Source organism: Choloepus didactylus, chromosome 17 (genome assembly GCF_015220235.1).
Source record: "Choloepus didactylus isolate mChoDid1 chromosome 17, mChoDid1.pri, whole genome shotgun sequence".
Taxonomy (NCBI): Eukaryota; Metazoa; Chordata; class Mammalia; order Pilosa; family Megalonychidae; genus Choloepus; species Choloepus didactylus.
In genome coordinates this window covers 37,216,968-37,234,297 of record NC_051323.1, presented here as the reverse complement: position 1 = coordinate 37,234,297, position 17,330 = coordinate 37,216,968, and the positions used below count along the sequence as shown (strand labels likewise).

General features: G+C 44.2%; 1 protein-coding gene across 4 annotated transcripts in view; it reads left to right on the top strand.

Annotated features, from left to right (window-relative positions):
* Positions 1 to 17,330, top strand: part of EML6 (EMAP like 6) — a 333,322-nt gene that overhangs the window by 190,947 nt on the left and 125,045 nt on the right. For all 4 annotated transcript variants that reach the window (XM_037806998.1, XM_037806997.1, XM_037806996.1 and 1 more), the window contains 2 exons: positions 14,116 to 14,317; positions 16,520 to 16,657. In XM_037806998.1, the coding sequence (XP_037662926.1) occupies positions 14,116 to 14,317; positions 16,520 to 16,657 (340 nt within the window). The remainder of the gene's footprint in view (positions 1 to 14,115; positions 14,318 to 16,519; positions 16,658 to 17,330) is intronic.

Here is a 17,330-nt window from a genome sequence, read left to right as displayed (position 1 = left end):
AGGTGATGAATGTACAACTATGTAATGGTACTGTGAACAATCGAATGTACAATTTGTTTTGTATGACTGTGTGGAATGTGAATATATCTCAATAAAATGAAGATTTAAAAAAAAGGTAATAATATCTGTAAAATCATAGGTTTAATATGCAGTTTATTTTTTCAATACACATTAAAATAAATTCCTATGTATTGAAATAAAAATTTTTATCCCACCTAAAATCATTCCTCTAACCCCCCCCCCAGTGATATGTGTTTCCACCATACTTTGTGAACACTGTTGCAGAAGTCTATCTGTACCATCAAACTTTAAGAAAAATGCCATTTATTTCAGCCCTTGCTGATAAAGCAGAAAAATGTCTAAGGTCAAAAGAATGAAAGGCTCCTGGTTGAAGTATTTCAAACAGCCCCAGATTCCACCCACCCCTGATCCCTAACCCAGCGAACTCTGGAGCCTGTGTCGACAGGACCACACTGGGGTAACTTCCATGATCCCAGATCACCCTCAGAGGTGCTTGTTTGCCTTCAGCCAGACCTTGGCACCATCTTCACACTGAGATAGGGAAGGAGGCTCTTGAGTACAGAATCCCCTTGGCACTGCTCAGCACTGTGCAGGATTCTCAGAATAGGCCCCTCCGTGGTGGTCTCTGAGGGCAGCTGCCCGGGCCCACCCTGAGGTGGGGACCCTCGGGGACAAGTGAGAGGTGGGGTAGGAGACAGGAGACCCAGCACAAGTATAGGTATTAAAACATGTAGGATTTGAGGTGGGCAAGAAAAGTAATTGAAATGTAAATACTTCTCTGTCCAGCTTCTGCTTCAATCAGCCGATACCATACCCTCGGTTCTTTGAGCATTTGCAGAGAGTATGGAGTGAGTGAAGGAAAAGGGAAAGGGAGACCACGGGAAAAGGTAGAACAGAAGGAAGAAGGAAGGGTGGACAGAAGATGTTTGGGCAAGTTTATTTCCCCTGCCCCGGAAAGAGCCTAGGCCTTCTGTTCCCCACTTAGGCTCTTTGCCTCAAAAGTAGAAACAAAGTACATTTGAAAGGAGCAGATTTGGGCAAAACAACTACAGAACTGCCTTGCTGTCAATTTGGACATGAAGCTACATGTATAGCTGGTTTTATTCTTAAAAGAATTTCTTGATATAAATGAACTCCCTTCCACATTTTTGCTGTTTGTGTAACAATGACTCTTAAATTCATTTCCATGGAAAATAGCGATTTCTTGTTTACCCAAACATCTTTTCTAAACAAATTTAACAAGAGAATTAATCGTGGCCATGTCCTAATTTCTGTGACATGGTCTGGATAATTTTCTGTATTCCTTAAATTAAAAAATACTAGTTAAAATTAAGAAACTGCTACTTACTAGCATTTGGGAATCTGAGTCTATTTTTAGACTTACTTAGTATGCTGCCTGTAAAGACTTCTATTACCTATAGACTTCTAAAAGGTTTAAAAATGATTCTGGCAATTTCTAAGTTGTTTTATGCAAATCTTATTAAGATTTGCATGTATTTGCATTTTCTAATAACTATTAACTATTAAATATCAAGAGAAAAGTTTTTAGATGAACACAGGGAGCTCAGAAAAAAATGATATAACTTTATTATAGAGAGATACTGTTAATCATTTCTATTATATTTTTGTAGCTGAGCTTGAGCTAATTGAGACATACGACTTTCTGTGAAAGCAGTTAACCCTACTTTGAATTGAGGGTGATCCAGCCTGAGGTGGGCCATGAATCAGGAGGGCCAAAGCTGATGTGGCCACTGCAGCCCTCCCCGAGACTTGTCAGCAAACGGCCTTCACAGCCAGGAGGCCCATTCTTCAGTCAGGGGAATCACCAAGTTCTGTTTATACCAGGGACTGGGAGGTCGTTTGTGAGTTGCCAGATTGTTGCTGACTGGTGAGTGTGCAAACAAGTTTTCTCTAGCAACAGCAACTATACATGATATAAACAACAACCAAATTCACCTAACACTACAATCTCTTAACCTGCAATTCTGAAAGCCACAAAGCTTGGAAAACCAAAAGATTTTTTTAAACCAATTTGGCAACAAAACCTTACTTGAACTGATATGAGGCTATTTATTGTCTTCATATGTTTCACTGCAGAAATATCAATTCATTTGATCTGAGTGCTGTCCCAGACCCCAGTGGACATTTTACATATTATAAGTCCAAAAATCCACAATCTTCTTAATTCCAAAATGCACTAGACCCCAAGGATTCTGGATAAATGAGATGGTGGGCCGCAGGTACATTTTTTGGTGAATATTAAATTCTGGAACATTCAGGTTGGGGGAGGCATTGGTTGTCAGCGTGTGGAACTCCCTTGCCTTCCTGGTGAGTCGAATGAGGCTCGGGGTCATTCACATGTGTGAGAAACAAGCACAGTTCCTAAAAAGGAACATGTGCTCACCCGATTGTGGAGAAGAAAATAATTTATTCACGGTCTTGCAAGAACGGCGCCCAACCAAATGTGGTGGTTGGCACGCAGAACAACAGGTTCAGCAGTATTTATCCCCTAAACCTAACCACAAGTCCCTCCCCTGTTTTTCCATTGGCTGGATACTCCAGAGGTTACATTCTATTCGACAAGCCTAACTAGCCCGCGCAAATTGGAAACATTTGAAATAGGTTTCCCCTGCAAATTTGCAACATTAGGAACTGTTGGAACAAATCTCCACCCCTGACTATAATGGGTATGCCCAGGCCTCTTTAGAGCCAGTCTGGGCTAGTTTGGTAACAAGTTATGAGGCTATTTTGGGAACCTCTACCCCGAGTCTCCACCTTGCAAGGATAGTAGATAGTGGGCGGATAAGCAGGGGGACTGACTGTGGATTACAGTTTGTCTTTTTAACCTTCTGCCAATTTCTTAACTGCCCCACCCTGCAAGGCACACCTATTCTGTGTGAAAGCTAAACTTAATTTCATTCTCACACACGGAGCTGGCCGTAGGATCAGGGCTTTAACTCAGAGCCCTCACCCAGCTTAATCACAGTGAATTTGAGCTGGATCATTTTTAAAACAAAGTTATGATCTGGGTAAAATAATGGAGTGTAAGTGACTTACAGTGGTAGCAAGAAAAGCTGAAAATAATTGTTAAAGCAATTTTGTCAACCAAATGAACTGTGCCTATGGTGATGAAACACTTTCAGTTAATGGTTGCAAATGATTATATCTAAAGGAATACAGTAATTATTCACACAGTGTTATTCATTTATTGATTTAATAAAGATTAAGCATCGATTAAGTGCTATATACAGGCATAAGAACTGGATAGGCCAAAACAAAAAGCATGTTTAGGCATTATTACTTTTTATTGATTGTTTTGTGTTTGTGTGTGTGTGTGTGTGTGTTTATTTTAACAGTCAGTACATATTTGTTGAATTGTCACTGAACCCAAAGAACTGCAGCCTTCAGGTCCAGAGCTACCCTGCGTTAGGTCAAGCAGCTTTCCCTCAGCACTGAGCCAGGGTCCCCAGGAGGCGAGATACCCCGTCTTAGACACCCACCCTCTCCACACTTCTGCATAGGTTACTGCAGTCACTTCCTGACTTGTGTCCCTCTTTCTACTCTTGTCCTCAGCACAGCACCTAGTGGGAGTGTCTGAAGTTTACCTGAGCCAGGTTCGAAACCCTACAATGATTCCCTGTTTCCCTCAGAAAGGGTCCAGTCCTTACGATGGCTGAGCAGCCTGTTCCCCTGAGACTCCCCCCTCTCCCGCACTGCTCCCGCGCTCCTGCTCGGGCCGGGCCGGGCCGGCTGCCCCCCTGCCTGCAGTGCTCTGCCCTGCCATGGCTCGAAGGAGGGTTGCCCCGATGGCGATCTTACCTAAGTTGCCGCTGGCCCTCCTCCACCACCGTGGGCACTCCTCCTCCTCTTCTCCTTTCCACCTCCGAACATACAGTGTAATTCACCCATTACATTTATGGCTGTTGTCTGTTTCCACAAGGGATGGGCTGTCTTCGTTCACTGATGCATCCCGAGTGCTTAGAGCAGTGCCTCACACACACAAGCACCCTGAAAACGGCCGTCAGTGGGTGACGGAGGAGCGCGCTGTGTGACCGCAGTGCAGCGCCCTGAGGAGAAGCCCGAGTGACGAGGCGCAGAGGGAGGGACAGATAGTTCAGTCACCGTGTGCCAAGCTGCTGCGTTCAAGCTTGACCTCCGAGGACCAGTGATAGGAGGTCACAGGCCAGGTGTGGGGAGGCGAGTGCTGGAGGGACCGACCCCTGCTCCAGAGCAGAGAGCGGACTGGATTGGGGCTGACGGGAGCGTGGGAGCTCAGGCCGCTCTTCCCCACTGTTCATTTTCCTTGTTACCGTTTTTCTTCCCCAGAGTACGCTGAGGGTCGTGTAGTCCAGTGGTTCTCAGTGGGGGGTGAATTTGGCCCCCAGGGCACATTTGACACTATCTGGAGACGTTTTTGGTTGTCACAGCTGGGGGTGGGGGCCAGGGATGCGCAAAACATCCTGTGGTGCACAGGACAGCGTTACTCGACCCCAAACGTCAGCAGTGTCGCTTGAGAAACCCTGGTAAACAGCATTCAGACTCTTAAATATAAGATCCCCTCGTTACTATAGAAATACAGCAGGCACGTCCAGTTGTTCCCCTCGTCTCCTGGCATCACTTCATCATTCACGGGTCTACCCCTGTGCCTGTCGGCCCTCTCCCTCTCCTGCCAACCGGTTCCCTTGGCTCGTGTCCTGCATCTCTGCACAGAGGCTTCCCGAGTGGAGACGCCTGGCTTGTGCTGCTGAGAAAGTGGAAGCCGCAGAGGGACGTGAGCAGGAGTTGGGGGAGCCCGAGAGAATCGGGAGGCGAAGCCCGCGACGTTTGTTCAGGCTGCTGGGGAACATGGTCTGATGGAAGCAGAGCGCTGTCGGCTTTGTTCATATACCTCCCCTGTAAACACTCTCTGAGCCACTTCATATGAAAAACAGCCTGGGTTTTCCTTCCCTGGGGTGAGAGGCGGGGGGGTTTGAATCTTCTGAGGTGCCGTCAGGCTGTGTGGGTCCTCTGGAGTCCCTGTGGCTAGAGGATTTAGAATCCTGTGAAGTGGGTTTTGAAGTGACCAGGGATGTTTTAAGGTGTAGCTTTCACTATGAATTCTGCTGGAAATTCTCAGGCAGAGAGGCCCTGTAAGCAGGATCAGTAGGCCGCAGGCACTACATGTTGCAGACAACCTGCAGAGCAGTTTAGCACCAGCTCCTGCTCCCCCTATGGAGAGATACCACAGCTCTTCACAGTAGCTTCCTGTACCCAGCGCCAGCTCTGTGGCAGCCTGTGTGCTGAGCACTCCACATGCAGGCCCCATTTTATCCTCCAACAACCTTGGGGGTCCCCAGGCAGGGCCGGCTTCATGGCTTGTAATCTGAGCATTTGTACGGAATTCTGCTCTTAGAGGGGCCCCAAGTTTGGTTTAATGCTCTGCTGTCACCATGTGACATGGTGAAATTCTTAATTTTTGTAATGGGCCCTTCAAATCATGAGGCTGTGTCATCTGTGCTCACAAATACCTGGGGAGATGCATGTCTTACTCTTGTTTCCTTCAGGTCCCAAAGCTCTACCTTCCATATCACATCTAGGGCACCAGAACTGCTGGCAAGGCCAGAAGCCCCTGGGCTCAGGCTCCAATCCTGGGTGGCCTCAGCCATTCTCACCTGAGGAGAGGTTAGGGGCAAGGGTCAGAGGACCCCCAGTTCCCTGCCAACATTCTCTTATCTGAGTGAGTGAAATCTCTCCTCCTCTTTTCTTATTACCTTTTTGCCCTCCGTGCTCCTATCAAGCCTTGCTTAGTATCTCATCTGTAATAAGGCCAGGTTTCCATAGGAAATAGCTATTTCCTTGTCTTGTTTAGCCTTTTGTAGCTGGTACTGGTTCCAAGTTCACAGAGATAGGAAACATCTTTATGGGAAGACTGTATTCTCCAGACTTCAACTGCCTCAATCCTTATCACTTGCTGGCTCTGTGACTGTTGGCGAGTAATATAACCTTCCTGTGCCTTGATTTCCTCATTTGCTCAACAGACCTTTACTGGCACCCTCTAGCAACTGGCACTGTCTCTGGAGATAAAGACAGTGTCTCCCTCCTAAATCGCTGTGAGCATTCAGCAGGCACATGGGTGAAATATCTGGTCAAAGTTGCTGAGGCTCATTACTGTCCACTCACATGGTGTTCTAGTGTCCTGAGCTGCTCAAGCAAATACCACACAGTGGGTCAGCTTAAGCAAGGGAATTCATTAGCTCACGGTTTTGAAGCTAAGAGAAAACTCAAATGTAGGCAATGTCAGGGCAATGCTTCCACCCAAAGACTGGCATTCTGGGGCTGGCTGCAGTGAGCCTTGGTCCTGGGTTCCTCTTCACCTCTTCACCTCTCCATTCTCTTCAGGGTTCCATTGAATTTTAGCTTCTTGATTCTGTGGCTTCCTCTTCCTCTGTCTGAATTTCATTCCACTTATAAAGGAGTCCAATAACAGGATTAAGACCCATTGTGATTGAAGTGGGACATATTTTAACTGAAGTAGCCTCATCAAAAGGTCCTACTTACAATGGGTTCACACCCATAGGAATGGATTAAATTTAAGAACATGCTTTTCTGGGGTACATGCAGCTCCAAATCACCACAGAAGGCTTGCTTGTTTGACTCAGAATCACCTTCTCAAAGTTGCATTATCTTTTGTTATCTGCCCCTAATGGCAGGTCTCAGGCTTACTAACCCAGGAGGAAGTTTTCCAGTGTGTGGCTGTGGGACACTGCATTAGCATCACCAGGTATTGATGCCTGGTAATGTGAATTTTTTCCATCTGCCTAAAGTCTGAGAACATACTGGACAGCTTGCTCAGGCAGTTGTTCTCAGTCCTGGATGCACATACAAGTCACCTAGGGAGGTAGCCATAACGTTGCCCAGCCCACGTCAGACCAACTAAGAGGGAGTAGCCGGTAAGGTCAGGCATTTGATTTTTTCAGCATGTTCCGTGTAGACTCTGATGCACAGTGAGGGGCGGGAAGGGCTGCTCGTCGCCCTTTACCATGTCAGGCCTTGGAACACCAGATCTGAGAATGTTTTCAAGTGCCACCCCCTTCCTGCGGCAGTCTTCCCTCCTTCACCCGTCTCTCTCTCTGCAGCTGCTCCCAGCAAGTGGCCAAGTGGAAAAGTTGGTGCAGGGGCTGTTTGGATACCTGTTGGAACCTTATCGTCTCGGAGTTCTTCATGGTTTATCAAGTGCTTGCTCACCTATCGCCTCATTTGTCACAAGACAACTTTGTGATCTGGAAAGGGCAGATTTACATGGCTGAGTGGGGTTGCATCCTGGGACTTTTGACTCCTCATGCAGAGCTCTTGACACTGTGTTATGATCCCTCTCCTTCCGCTTTCTGTGGGGGCTGCTGACTATTGTTTAAGGCCAAACACCCAGAAACTATTCTTTGTATTTCTTCTAGGATATTTTTTGGTTACCTACTAAGTCATTCACTTATTTGTTCATCAAAAAGTCAGCAAGGGTCTCCCGTGTGCTGGGCACCGTGCTAAGCTCTGGGGCACTGCGATGCATAAGCACAAATCCCTACCCTCAGGCAGTGGCAGTCTCTTGACCCAGGCAGGCAAGCCAGAAGTGCCAGGGAGCGGGTGCCCTGAGAGTTGTCTTCAGCCAGGGATGGAAGGGGTTGGAGGTTCAACATCCCAGTTCCCCTTTGCAGATGGGGTTACTCTGAGGGGTGTTCTACACTGATTCCCAGAGCCCCAGAGCAGGACCAAGCGTGGGTTGCCCACAGCAGTCACCTGCTGAGTAACATGCACTTACCGGCTGGTTTGCTTTCCCCGTCTCACTTCTCTGCTTCTCTACTGGTGTTTGCTGGAATCACCTCTGAAATAAATCATTGTCTCAGGGTCTGCTTCTGAAAGAATCCAAACTAAGACATATGTAATTAAGTGCATAAAAAGGGTTTAGGTGCTAGACTGGGAGACTGTTTGGAGGCTGGAGCACCGAAGCAGTGATTACTAACTCTTTTGGGGGTTCAGGGCAGAAAAAGCTTCATGGAGCTGAAGCCTGACTTGTCCCTTGAAAGTTGTGCAGGATGTTAAATGGGCAGGATGGGAAAGGGTGTTCAGGTGAGCCAGCAGAGCAAATCAGGGCACAGAGATGGGGAATAGGACCTGTATTTGGAAAGCTGCAAGCAGTTGGTATAGTTGGAGCCAAGATTTCAAGTGGGCAGAGCCGCAGCCACAGATAAGTCAGGGGTCAGGTTGTAGAGGTCCTTGTTAAAGGGCTTGTTAAGGACCATCAACTTTTTCCAATAGGCACTAGGGAAAACTCCGGAAGCAGTGTGGGAGACGTGTTGGCAAGGCCAAGGACAGGAGAACAATTAGAAGGCTGGTGCGGTAATCCACAGGACAAACTCTGAAGGTGTAAACTAAGACAGTAGCAATTTGAGTGGAGAAAAAGTGTTCCGTCCGGGCTGCACAGGACTTCCATGGGCCCAGGAACTTTTGTCTATGTGGGCCCCTTCTTCCATAAAACAATATTAAAAAAATATTTTATAACTCTGTTGGTATAAGGATGAACATATTAATATTATATATTAAAACATTTTCTCCAACCTAACAGTTTTTTTTTTTAATTCTGATTTTAAAATGAATGAGAATATTTTCATGGCCCCTTAAGAGTATTGTGGGCTCTTTGTAGGGAATCTCCTGTGCCCACTGGGTAAGGCATCCCTGGCTCAAGGTGGAAGATGTTAGGAGGTGGATGGAGACGGTCAGGAAGGGGAGAACAGGAAGCACACAAGTCTCCTGCTTGGGAACCAGGTGTCGTTACTGGGAAGGGTTTAAATATGGCACATACCAAGAACTGTCTGTAGACTGAGGAAATACTATTTATGTGTTTCCCCCATCAGCAGATTCTGAAGGTACAATAAAAACTCCTATGAATTCTTTAACAGCTTTGATTTAGTTAGTAATTTATTCATCCCCACAAGATATATATTTCACATACTTCTGAAGTGGGTTCTTTGATCAGTTTACAGTCAACAGTGTTTAAGATGTTTATGTATTCTCTTTTTTTCTTTAAAAAAAATCACTGAGATTAAGCTATATAGACAATTTTACTGTTTTTTTAAACAAATGACCTGATTGTACAGATGGTATTGTAATATGAGCAAAAATTCATTGTAAGACATTTAGGTTTTGCTATTTTGAATAATATTTTTATACAAAAGAAGCTTTCTCAATATTTCAAATTATTTTCCCAGAATCAGCTCCTAGAAGTGGAATTTCTGGATTTAAATGATAAAAACACTTTTAGGGCTACTTATGTCCAAATTATTATGAACCGTTTTCAATAAATGTGTTCAAATTCTTTATTCTCCTTTAAAAGATGTTGTTTTTATGACCCAAAGAGTATTTGGGAATAAGGCCATTTTAGTGCCAAAATAGTTTTTTCTCTTTTTGTGTGTGGACCATAGCCTTTCCTTCTAAGATTTTGCAATGCTAGCATATCAAAATTATCACAACAGACAACACCAACAACAAATTTATAATCCAGAGAAGTAACTAAGGAGACTCAAGGGAAGGTATGTATATAGGATAACTTCTGCATAGATCCTGGAGCTGACCACACCTACAGCAAGTTGTTGTTCATTGAGATGTGAACCTAGTAAAAAGACCTCAACAAAGCACACAATCTGCTGTTAAAATAATAAGCTATATTTGTTAATTAACTTCCTACATCCCAGACACTGGGTAAAGTGTTTGAATACATTATTGCATTGAATGCTATGAAGTGTGAGCACTGATATTATCTCTGCTTTATAGATGGGAAAACTGAAAATTTGAAAAGTTAAATAGCTTCCTGTGTCAGACAACTAGGAGTGTCTTGGGCTGGGATATAAATCCAGTCTGTGTACTTAATAACCATTCAACCAACTAGTAGAAAAGAAGCAATGTCTTTTAATAATGAGGTTTGTTTTGATGATTCCTGGACTAGACCTTCCCATGTCCAGGTTTTGGGACTGTAACAAAAGGATTAGAAAGATGTTGTTGAGCATATCACTTTCTAGCCTGAATATAAGATAAGAGCAAAGGGCTGTTAAGAATTTGGTTAGTCATTGAGGGTTTTCAGGTTTAAATGAGTGATTGCTCTCCACTGCCATCTGCTGGCTGACTGTACCGAATACAGGCCAGAGCACCACATTTCTCATAGAGGCGTGGCAGAGAAGGCCACCGTGTCCAAAATGTGGACACCTCACCAATTCAGTGAAATGCCTTCAGCTCACACTGTCAGAAGTGTCTGCAATATTCATTTTTCCAGAAGAAAGTGTGTTTCTGTGGTTTTAAAATATTTGTTTGGCTTTTATCTGCCTTTCTTTTCACTAATGGTAGATTTCTGTTCAATTCCACGATACCTTATGTTTCTCACTCCCAGAACGGAAGAAACAGTAGCAAAGTAGCTTAATTATTTCCCAATGCAATGGCTGTCTCAGCCATCCCAGCTAGGAAATCAAGATTATACTTCTGCCCCCTGCATTTGTGTCAGAGTAGTTGACATCGAGTTTCAGAGGAGAAAGGGACTGCTGTCAGAACCTCACCGGGGCCTCTCCAGATTGCACCCAGCAGAGACCGCGTGACGCTATCCACCACTCCTGCGTGCAGAGGAGCGATTAGATTTAGGGATGAAGAAAGAGGACATTATTAAGAAACTTGAATATGGTTCTCTGCCTATTGATATGTCTTCAGGAAGTAGTTCCTGTTTACATGGTTAACTTGGAAGTGAGTGAGGCAGTGTCACGTCTCTCACACTGTGGATAAATCCCTGGGGTTGATGTGTCAGCTGTGACAAAATGCTGTTTATCCATTTGAAGAACTAAGCATTTATGGAGAGCCTGAGTTGATCTCTGAGAGAAAATGTTCCCACATCATTAAGTTTATGTTGTAAACAATGAAAATACAACAGCTCCTTCACTCATGCTCTCTCCTCCCCTCCTCCTGTTCACCCAGAAATAAGCCCTATCAGTTTACTCTCATTACCTTGTTATATAGAAAGCTTCTCCCTTATATTGGTTAGTTCAGTGGAGCCTTTTTTTCTGATGAAATCTATAAATCACAGCCTGGGAGAGTCTGAGTGTGAAGCAGGGGTGGGGTCAGCAAACCCCCTGCCTGCTGGCCTCCTGTTTCCCCCCGCAGACTTCTTCCTGGGGCTCCTGGAGCTCCTATGAGGAATCCAGGAACCCCCTGACGCAGTCTGAGGATGCTGGGTGCATTAGCTGGCTCATCAGTCTTGGTCGAGTTGAAAGGTTGTTCCTAAGCTAGCAGTCGTCATTTTTAGGTCGTGGGTTATTTGTTATAATATTATCTGTACCTTTCTGAATTTGTTTTCCAAAAAAAAAAAAAAAAACAGAACAATACATTAGGGATGGTGGAGAGGATAAATGTTTGTACTCCGGATCAAACACAACCCTGGATCCTTGGGAGGAGTTTCTCTTCTCAAGCCGTTTAGCCCCGTGTGACTGAACCGGCTGTTGGAGGACATGGGGCGAGTCGGGGTGCTTGTGCTTACAGTGGAGCCACGGGTTCCAGGCTGTCTGGAAAGGGAAGAGTCTTTAAAACAATCAGTAGAATCATAAAGAGAACTGTGGGTTGAATACCAGGTAACAGTTAAAATATGACATTGCTGAGATGTAAAGTAATATGTGTATATGTGTGTATTACATGTATGCATATATACATATAACATATATACACATGTTATTTTAGCTGGTTTACAGGTGCCTAGATATCTGCTTACCAAGACCTGGCTCCTCCCTTAGACTGTAAACTGCATGAGGGCAGGAGCTGGCTTATTTGCAATTATAACTCTAGTGTCGGACATGTAAGAGGTGCCTCACAAAAGTGTTTGAATGAATGACTATATCCCTCCATCTTGAATGTTCTCCTCATTGCAGACAAGGTAGTGTCTTTTATTTCTTGGTATCTACAGGCACTCAAGAAATGTTTGTGATTTTGATGTTTTATTTAATTTATTCAGCAATTTTTACTGAGCTACAATGACATGGCAGACATTGTTCTAGGTAGTGAGGATACAGCAGTGAACAAAACAAACAAAACTCTTGTCTTTTTGGACCTTCTGTTCTAGTGTGAAAAAGCAGACAATAAATATAACAAACATAATTATTTGCTTTTTTTTTTTTTTAGCTGATGTTGGGATATAATTACGTCTTCCTTACTTCCTGCTAACTTTGAATAGCAAAGCTTTACACCCTTTCTGTAATAAAATTGTAGATGATGCAAAGCCTGCTGGAGAGGCGACTAATTCACCCGTCTGTCAACTCCCTGTAGGAGCTAGGAAAAAAACAAGTGAGGGAACAGGAATGTTAATGAATGGTAACTGTACCCCTGAAAAGGACTAGGGAGGAGATAAGAACAAGAAAGTGATAGTGACGAAAGGCAGTGATTCTTCCGCAGCTGAGCCTCATCCTGTCCATTTATCCCCGCTCCCCTCTGCCCATTCTGCCCTTCATATCCTTGAAAGTCTGTTCCGATGTTTGTAGTCAAGGATTCTGAGTGATCAACCCTGAACTAGCCATTTCCAAGGTTTCCCTACATCCAGTGGGAATAATAAAGCTGCCTGTGTGCTTCCTCCTTCCGTTTCAAGACATGGAACAGTGCATTCAGAGCAAGGCCTAAGGGGAGGTATCTTATGTAAAAGCAGCCTTGTATCTTAAAAAAAAATTTTTTTTTTTTTTGTAAATAAACGCATCATCTCATTTGAGCCTTAGAAGATGACACTGACACGGACAAGGTGAGGATTACAGTTAGAGTGTCCCTCTTCCCCGTGCATCCCTGTTGTCCTGGCGTCCCGTTGGACTTTGTATTTGTCCTGGATTTTTCATTTTGTAATAGTTTATATTTGAGAGGATTTTTGATAGAAATATTCAGTAGGTCTTTTGTCATAAAACTACCTTATTGGTCAATGAATAAATATTTCAGAAAATTAGGTAATTTGATTATTTTTAATGCCCCTTTTACTTTCAGAGGTGTCCCGACTTGGATGATAAATTACACAGTCACCATAATTATTGTCTACATTCTATAGAGAGGAAAACTGAACCCTAGAGAGGGAGGGGCGCACTCCTGAGGGTAGGACAGGACAGAAGCCAGGCCCTTTGGCTTCCTGTGCTCTACCCCGAAGGTGCAGAGCCTTCCGGGAGGCAACACAACTCACAAAGCTTCTCACGTCCCTACCTTCTTTTAAAATGGACACGAAAGTGGGGTTGTTTTTGGATTTCTAATTTAAACATGAAAAATTTACTATATTACTAAGTAAATAATGAGCAGGTTTCTAGCCACCCAGTGAGGAACAGAACGGAAGTCTGAGAGTTTAAGGCTCAGGCAGGCAAGCGAAGACCTGCCCAGCGCAGATGGAATCCTGCAGAACGAGAAGGTTGGCCTTAAAAGGAGTACTGTACTTTCAGAGACAGTGCCATAAATTGCTAAGTCTGTGGAGAAGAACGTTTTCACCGACAAACGTTTGATGGAATTTTGAGACTGAAATTAGAGTTTCATTTGCGTATTTCTGGGACTTAGTGCATCTGTTTACCCAGTAGAATGAGTCTAGGTTCTCATAAAATACATGCTAAACTTGCCTAATATGGTAATTAGCTGTTCAGTGGTATCACCCACATATAATTTTTAATACAATGTTAGCATCCTAAAAATTGAAGTGATTATTAACTCCTTCTTAGCAAATCAGAAGGAAGCTATTTCCAAGAGGGTTAGGTTTTCGTAAGGACTGATTTCTCCTCTTATATTCATTTAAAAATACAGTGCTTAAAATATATCCTGCTTAAAGATGATAGCTATCCTAAGTCAGACAAGAAAGATGGGTGACTCTTTTGCAAAATAGATCACAAGGGGAGGAGAATGTCCAACATGTGTAAGGAAAAGGTAAATAGCACAGAACGATATGTGGAATTGATTCTCTACCCCCAGGCATTTTTAAGATATGTTCATTAGATGTTGCCCTAGTAAAAGGGTACTTAGGCATTTTTCTTTTGTTTGAAGGTGTTAAGGTATGCTTTTATTTTATATATTTAACTATTTGCTTATCTTCAGGCCTCTCTATCCGGAGTGTGTGCTGGAAGGCAGACCGTCTTCTCGCAGGGACCCAGGACAGTGAGATATTTGAAGTTATCGTGCGAGAACGTGACAAGCCGATGCTGATCCTGCAGGGCCACTGTGAGGGTGAGCTCTGGGCTCTGGCCTTGCACCCCAAGAAACCACTGGCTGTGACGGGCAGTGACGACCGCTCCGTCAGGTGAGACCCCTTGGTGACCACTGTCACCTCACTGACTTTTGCAGGAGAATAGAATTATTTGGTTCAGATTTGCTTCTTTCTTAAGAGAAGAAGAAACCACATTGCACAACCACATGATTTCCAAATGGAACGTTATAATATTCAGTTCAACTACAGTGGTCTTATTGTCCTTTTGTTATCTTTCTCCATCTGAAGGCACAGACGTGTCATTAGAAGTGAAAATATGCTGATACCGTTTAGGTTGGCGTCTGTTTCTGCTTCTGGTTGAAGATATGAGTTAAGCTTACTTCTCTGTGATAAGGCCAGATTTCCTCCTTGCGCCTTTCGTCCCCTACAGGGGGCTTCCCAGTGGTTTTACAGTTTAGGCAGAGACTCCCATTCATCACCCCTGGGACAGAAATTCTCATTTTCAATGTTGTCTTTCACATTTGAGTAAATACTTCTTTGTAATTTCTCAGATGGAATTTTGAACATTGTCCTCAATGATCAAAGGAGAGTGCTGGTTCCTGAGAAAATACGCAACTTTATAAGGACTTCAAGGGTTCTTTCTTTGGACCATTTGTTGTTGTTAGAGTGTACAATAGCGGGATATAAGTAATAATTTCTTGGGCAGTGATGGCTTCTTCATGCTACTAAAGCAATGCTTACATTCCTTAAAATAGTACAAGGCTAAAAACAGCACGTGGTTATGAATAATGGACGAGGTCTTGAGAGAGTGCCATAAGCTTTAGGTTGAACAGCACAGGCTGCCTAAGGGCACAGTGAACTGGTCACCGTGCAGGTCTGCGTTGTCAGGTGTGCATCGTCCCTCGTGACGGCAGGTGCGTTTAGAGAAGCTGCACCACATGTGAGGCCTTCTCACCTGTCTACTGCAGGGCTCAGGGTTCTCACTTCCCCTAGCAGATGTTGTTTGTCTGTCAGGATAAGTCTGTTTTCAGAAAAGTACTAACAGACAAGAGGTCAAGTACCACAATTGCAACTAACATGGAAATCCTCCTTTGTCCCTTTATGTGTTCAGTTCAGGTTCTCTCAGGTTGGATGAGGTGGTAGCACCTGAAGTGAGCACTGCTGAAAGCTCCACCTTAGTTGCACTTGTCCCTTGATCTCTGCTGCTTGTTAACCAAGAGCAGCCCCCGCCAAGAGTGGACCCCTCAGGGATGGGGCTCCAGGAGAGCCCCGCTCTGGGAGGCTTGTGGGAAAGGACAGCACCTGGCTGTCTCCTGCCAGCTTTGAAACCATCCCAGGGAGAGGTATCATCCATTCTTCTCCATCATAGATACATTTTCTTTCCAGGGAGGCCAACAAACAGAATGTGTATTTCAATCTTCCTGAGCTTAAATAACACAATTTATTAGGAGGGTACTGCGTAAGTTTCCCGTGGTTGCTGTAACAAATTACCTCAAATTGAGTGGCTTAAAACAACCAAAATTTACTCTCTCTCAGTTTTCAAGGCTACGTGTCCGAAAACAGGCATGTGCAGGGCCACGCTCCCTGCGAGGCCTCCAGGGGAGGATCCTCCTTGCCTTTACTGCTTTGGTGGCCCTGGCGTTCCTTGGCTGTGGCCACATTAACTCTAGTCTCCGTCTTCCTGTGGCCGCCTTCCCTCTGTGTCTGTGTCTCTGTGTCCAAGTTTCCCTCTTCTAAAGATACCAGTCATTTTGGATTTAGGGCCCACACAATCCACTGTGGCTTCATCTTAGCTGAGTACATTTGCAAAGACCCTGTTTCCCAATAAAGTCGCATTCTGAGGTTCTGGGTGGACATGAATTTTAAGGGGGAGACCATTCAACCTGGTGCAGGTACTGATAGATTTTTTAAAACCACTAACAGCAGTAGCATCTGGTAGTGCTTCTTACCAGTAAGTGTTACTAACAACCACTGGTGTAAATGAAGAACCACTTTAAATTTAGAAAGAGAAAAGTATGATTTTCTTTGAAGTACTGTTTAAAATGTCATTATTCTGTGAACCTCACAATCTTTGTAAATGTTACTTCATTTTCTATTTCTTGCTGGATATTTCAACTGGTGAAAATGACCCAAAGGTGAGCTAGACAGCCTCCCAGGTCCCCTGCCAGGTCGTGATGAAGGCCGCCGGGCGAAGCTTCTGTGTCATTTCTGGTTATTGTCACGGTGTGGTAAGCAGGTCTTCCTTGGGCAGCGGTGACTCTAGAAGTTTGTTTCTGACTTTGTGCCTGCGTTTAGGCTGTGGAGCCTGGCCGACCACGCCCTCATCGCCCGCTGCAACATGGAGGAGGCCGTTCGCAGCGTCGCTTTCAGCCCCGACGGATCCCAGTTGGCCCTGGGCATGAAGGACGGCTCCTTCATTGTCCTCCGCGTCAGGCACGTACCAGTGTTGAAACCGCCGTTAAGGTGCTCCTCTATTGAAGTTAAGAGTCTCCTGGTCAGAAAGTATGCCAGGATCTTAGGAAAAAGAATTTACCCTTCCAGATAGGAATAGCATAAGTCCACAGTCCCTCACCTGTAATTCAGAAATCCAGAACACTGAAAATCCAAAGTGCTGGGGTAATTTATTTGGCATCACAGGCTGACCCAACATAATGATGCAAGACTGTTGGTAGGTAGCCTGTTAATCCCTTAGGAATAATCATGTGTTTTCCTGCAAAAAATATTAATGTTAGTAATACAGAGTGCTTCCCGAGTCTCCTTTAGGGATGTTACATAAGGTACTGTATGTGAACCTTTCTAAAATCCCATGAATAGTAGTGAATCACCAAACACATCTGTCCCCAAGGTCTTTGCATAAGAGATTGTGGGCTTGTAGTAAACCAAGAAAAGAAGAAAGAATAAAGCAGCTTTCAGTGGGTCCAGATTTTTAGAGGTAAACTTGAATGAAAGATTCCCATCCATAATCTATAATAAATGGATTATTTACAATTTGTTAATATTCTATATTGTTTTTACTGGACAAAAATTATGGCCCACCCTTGTGCCTCCTTTGAATGCATTTGTTCTCTTGGCATACATATTTTGTGATTACAGAAAGGAGATGCAG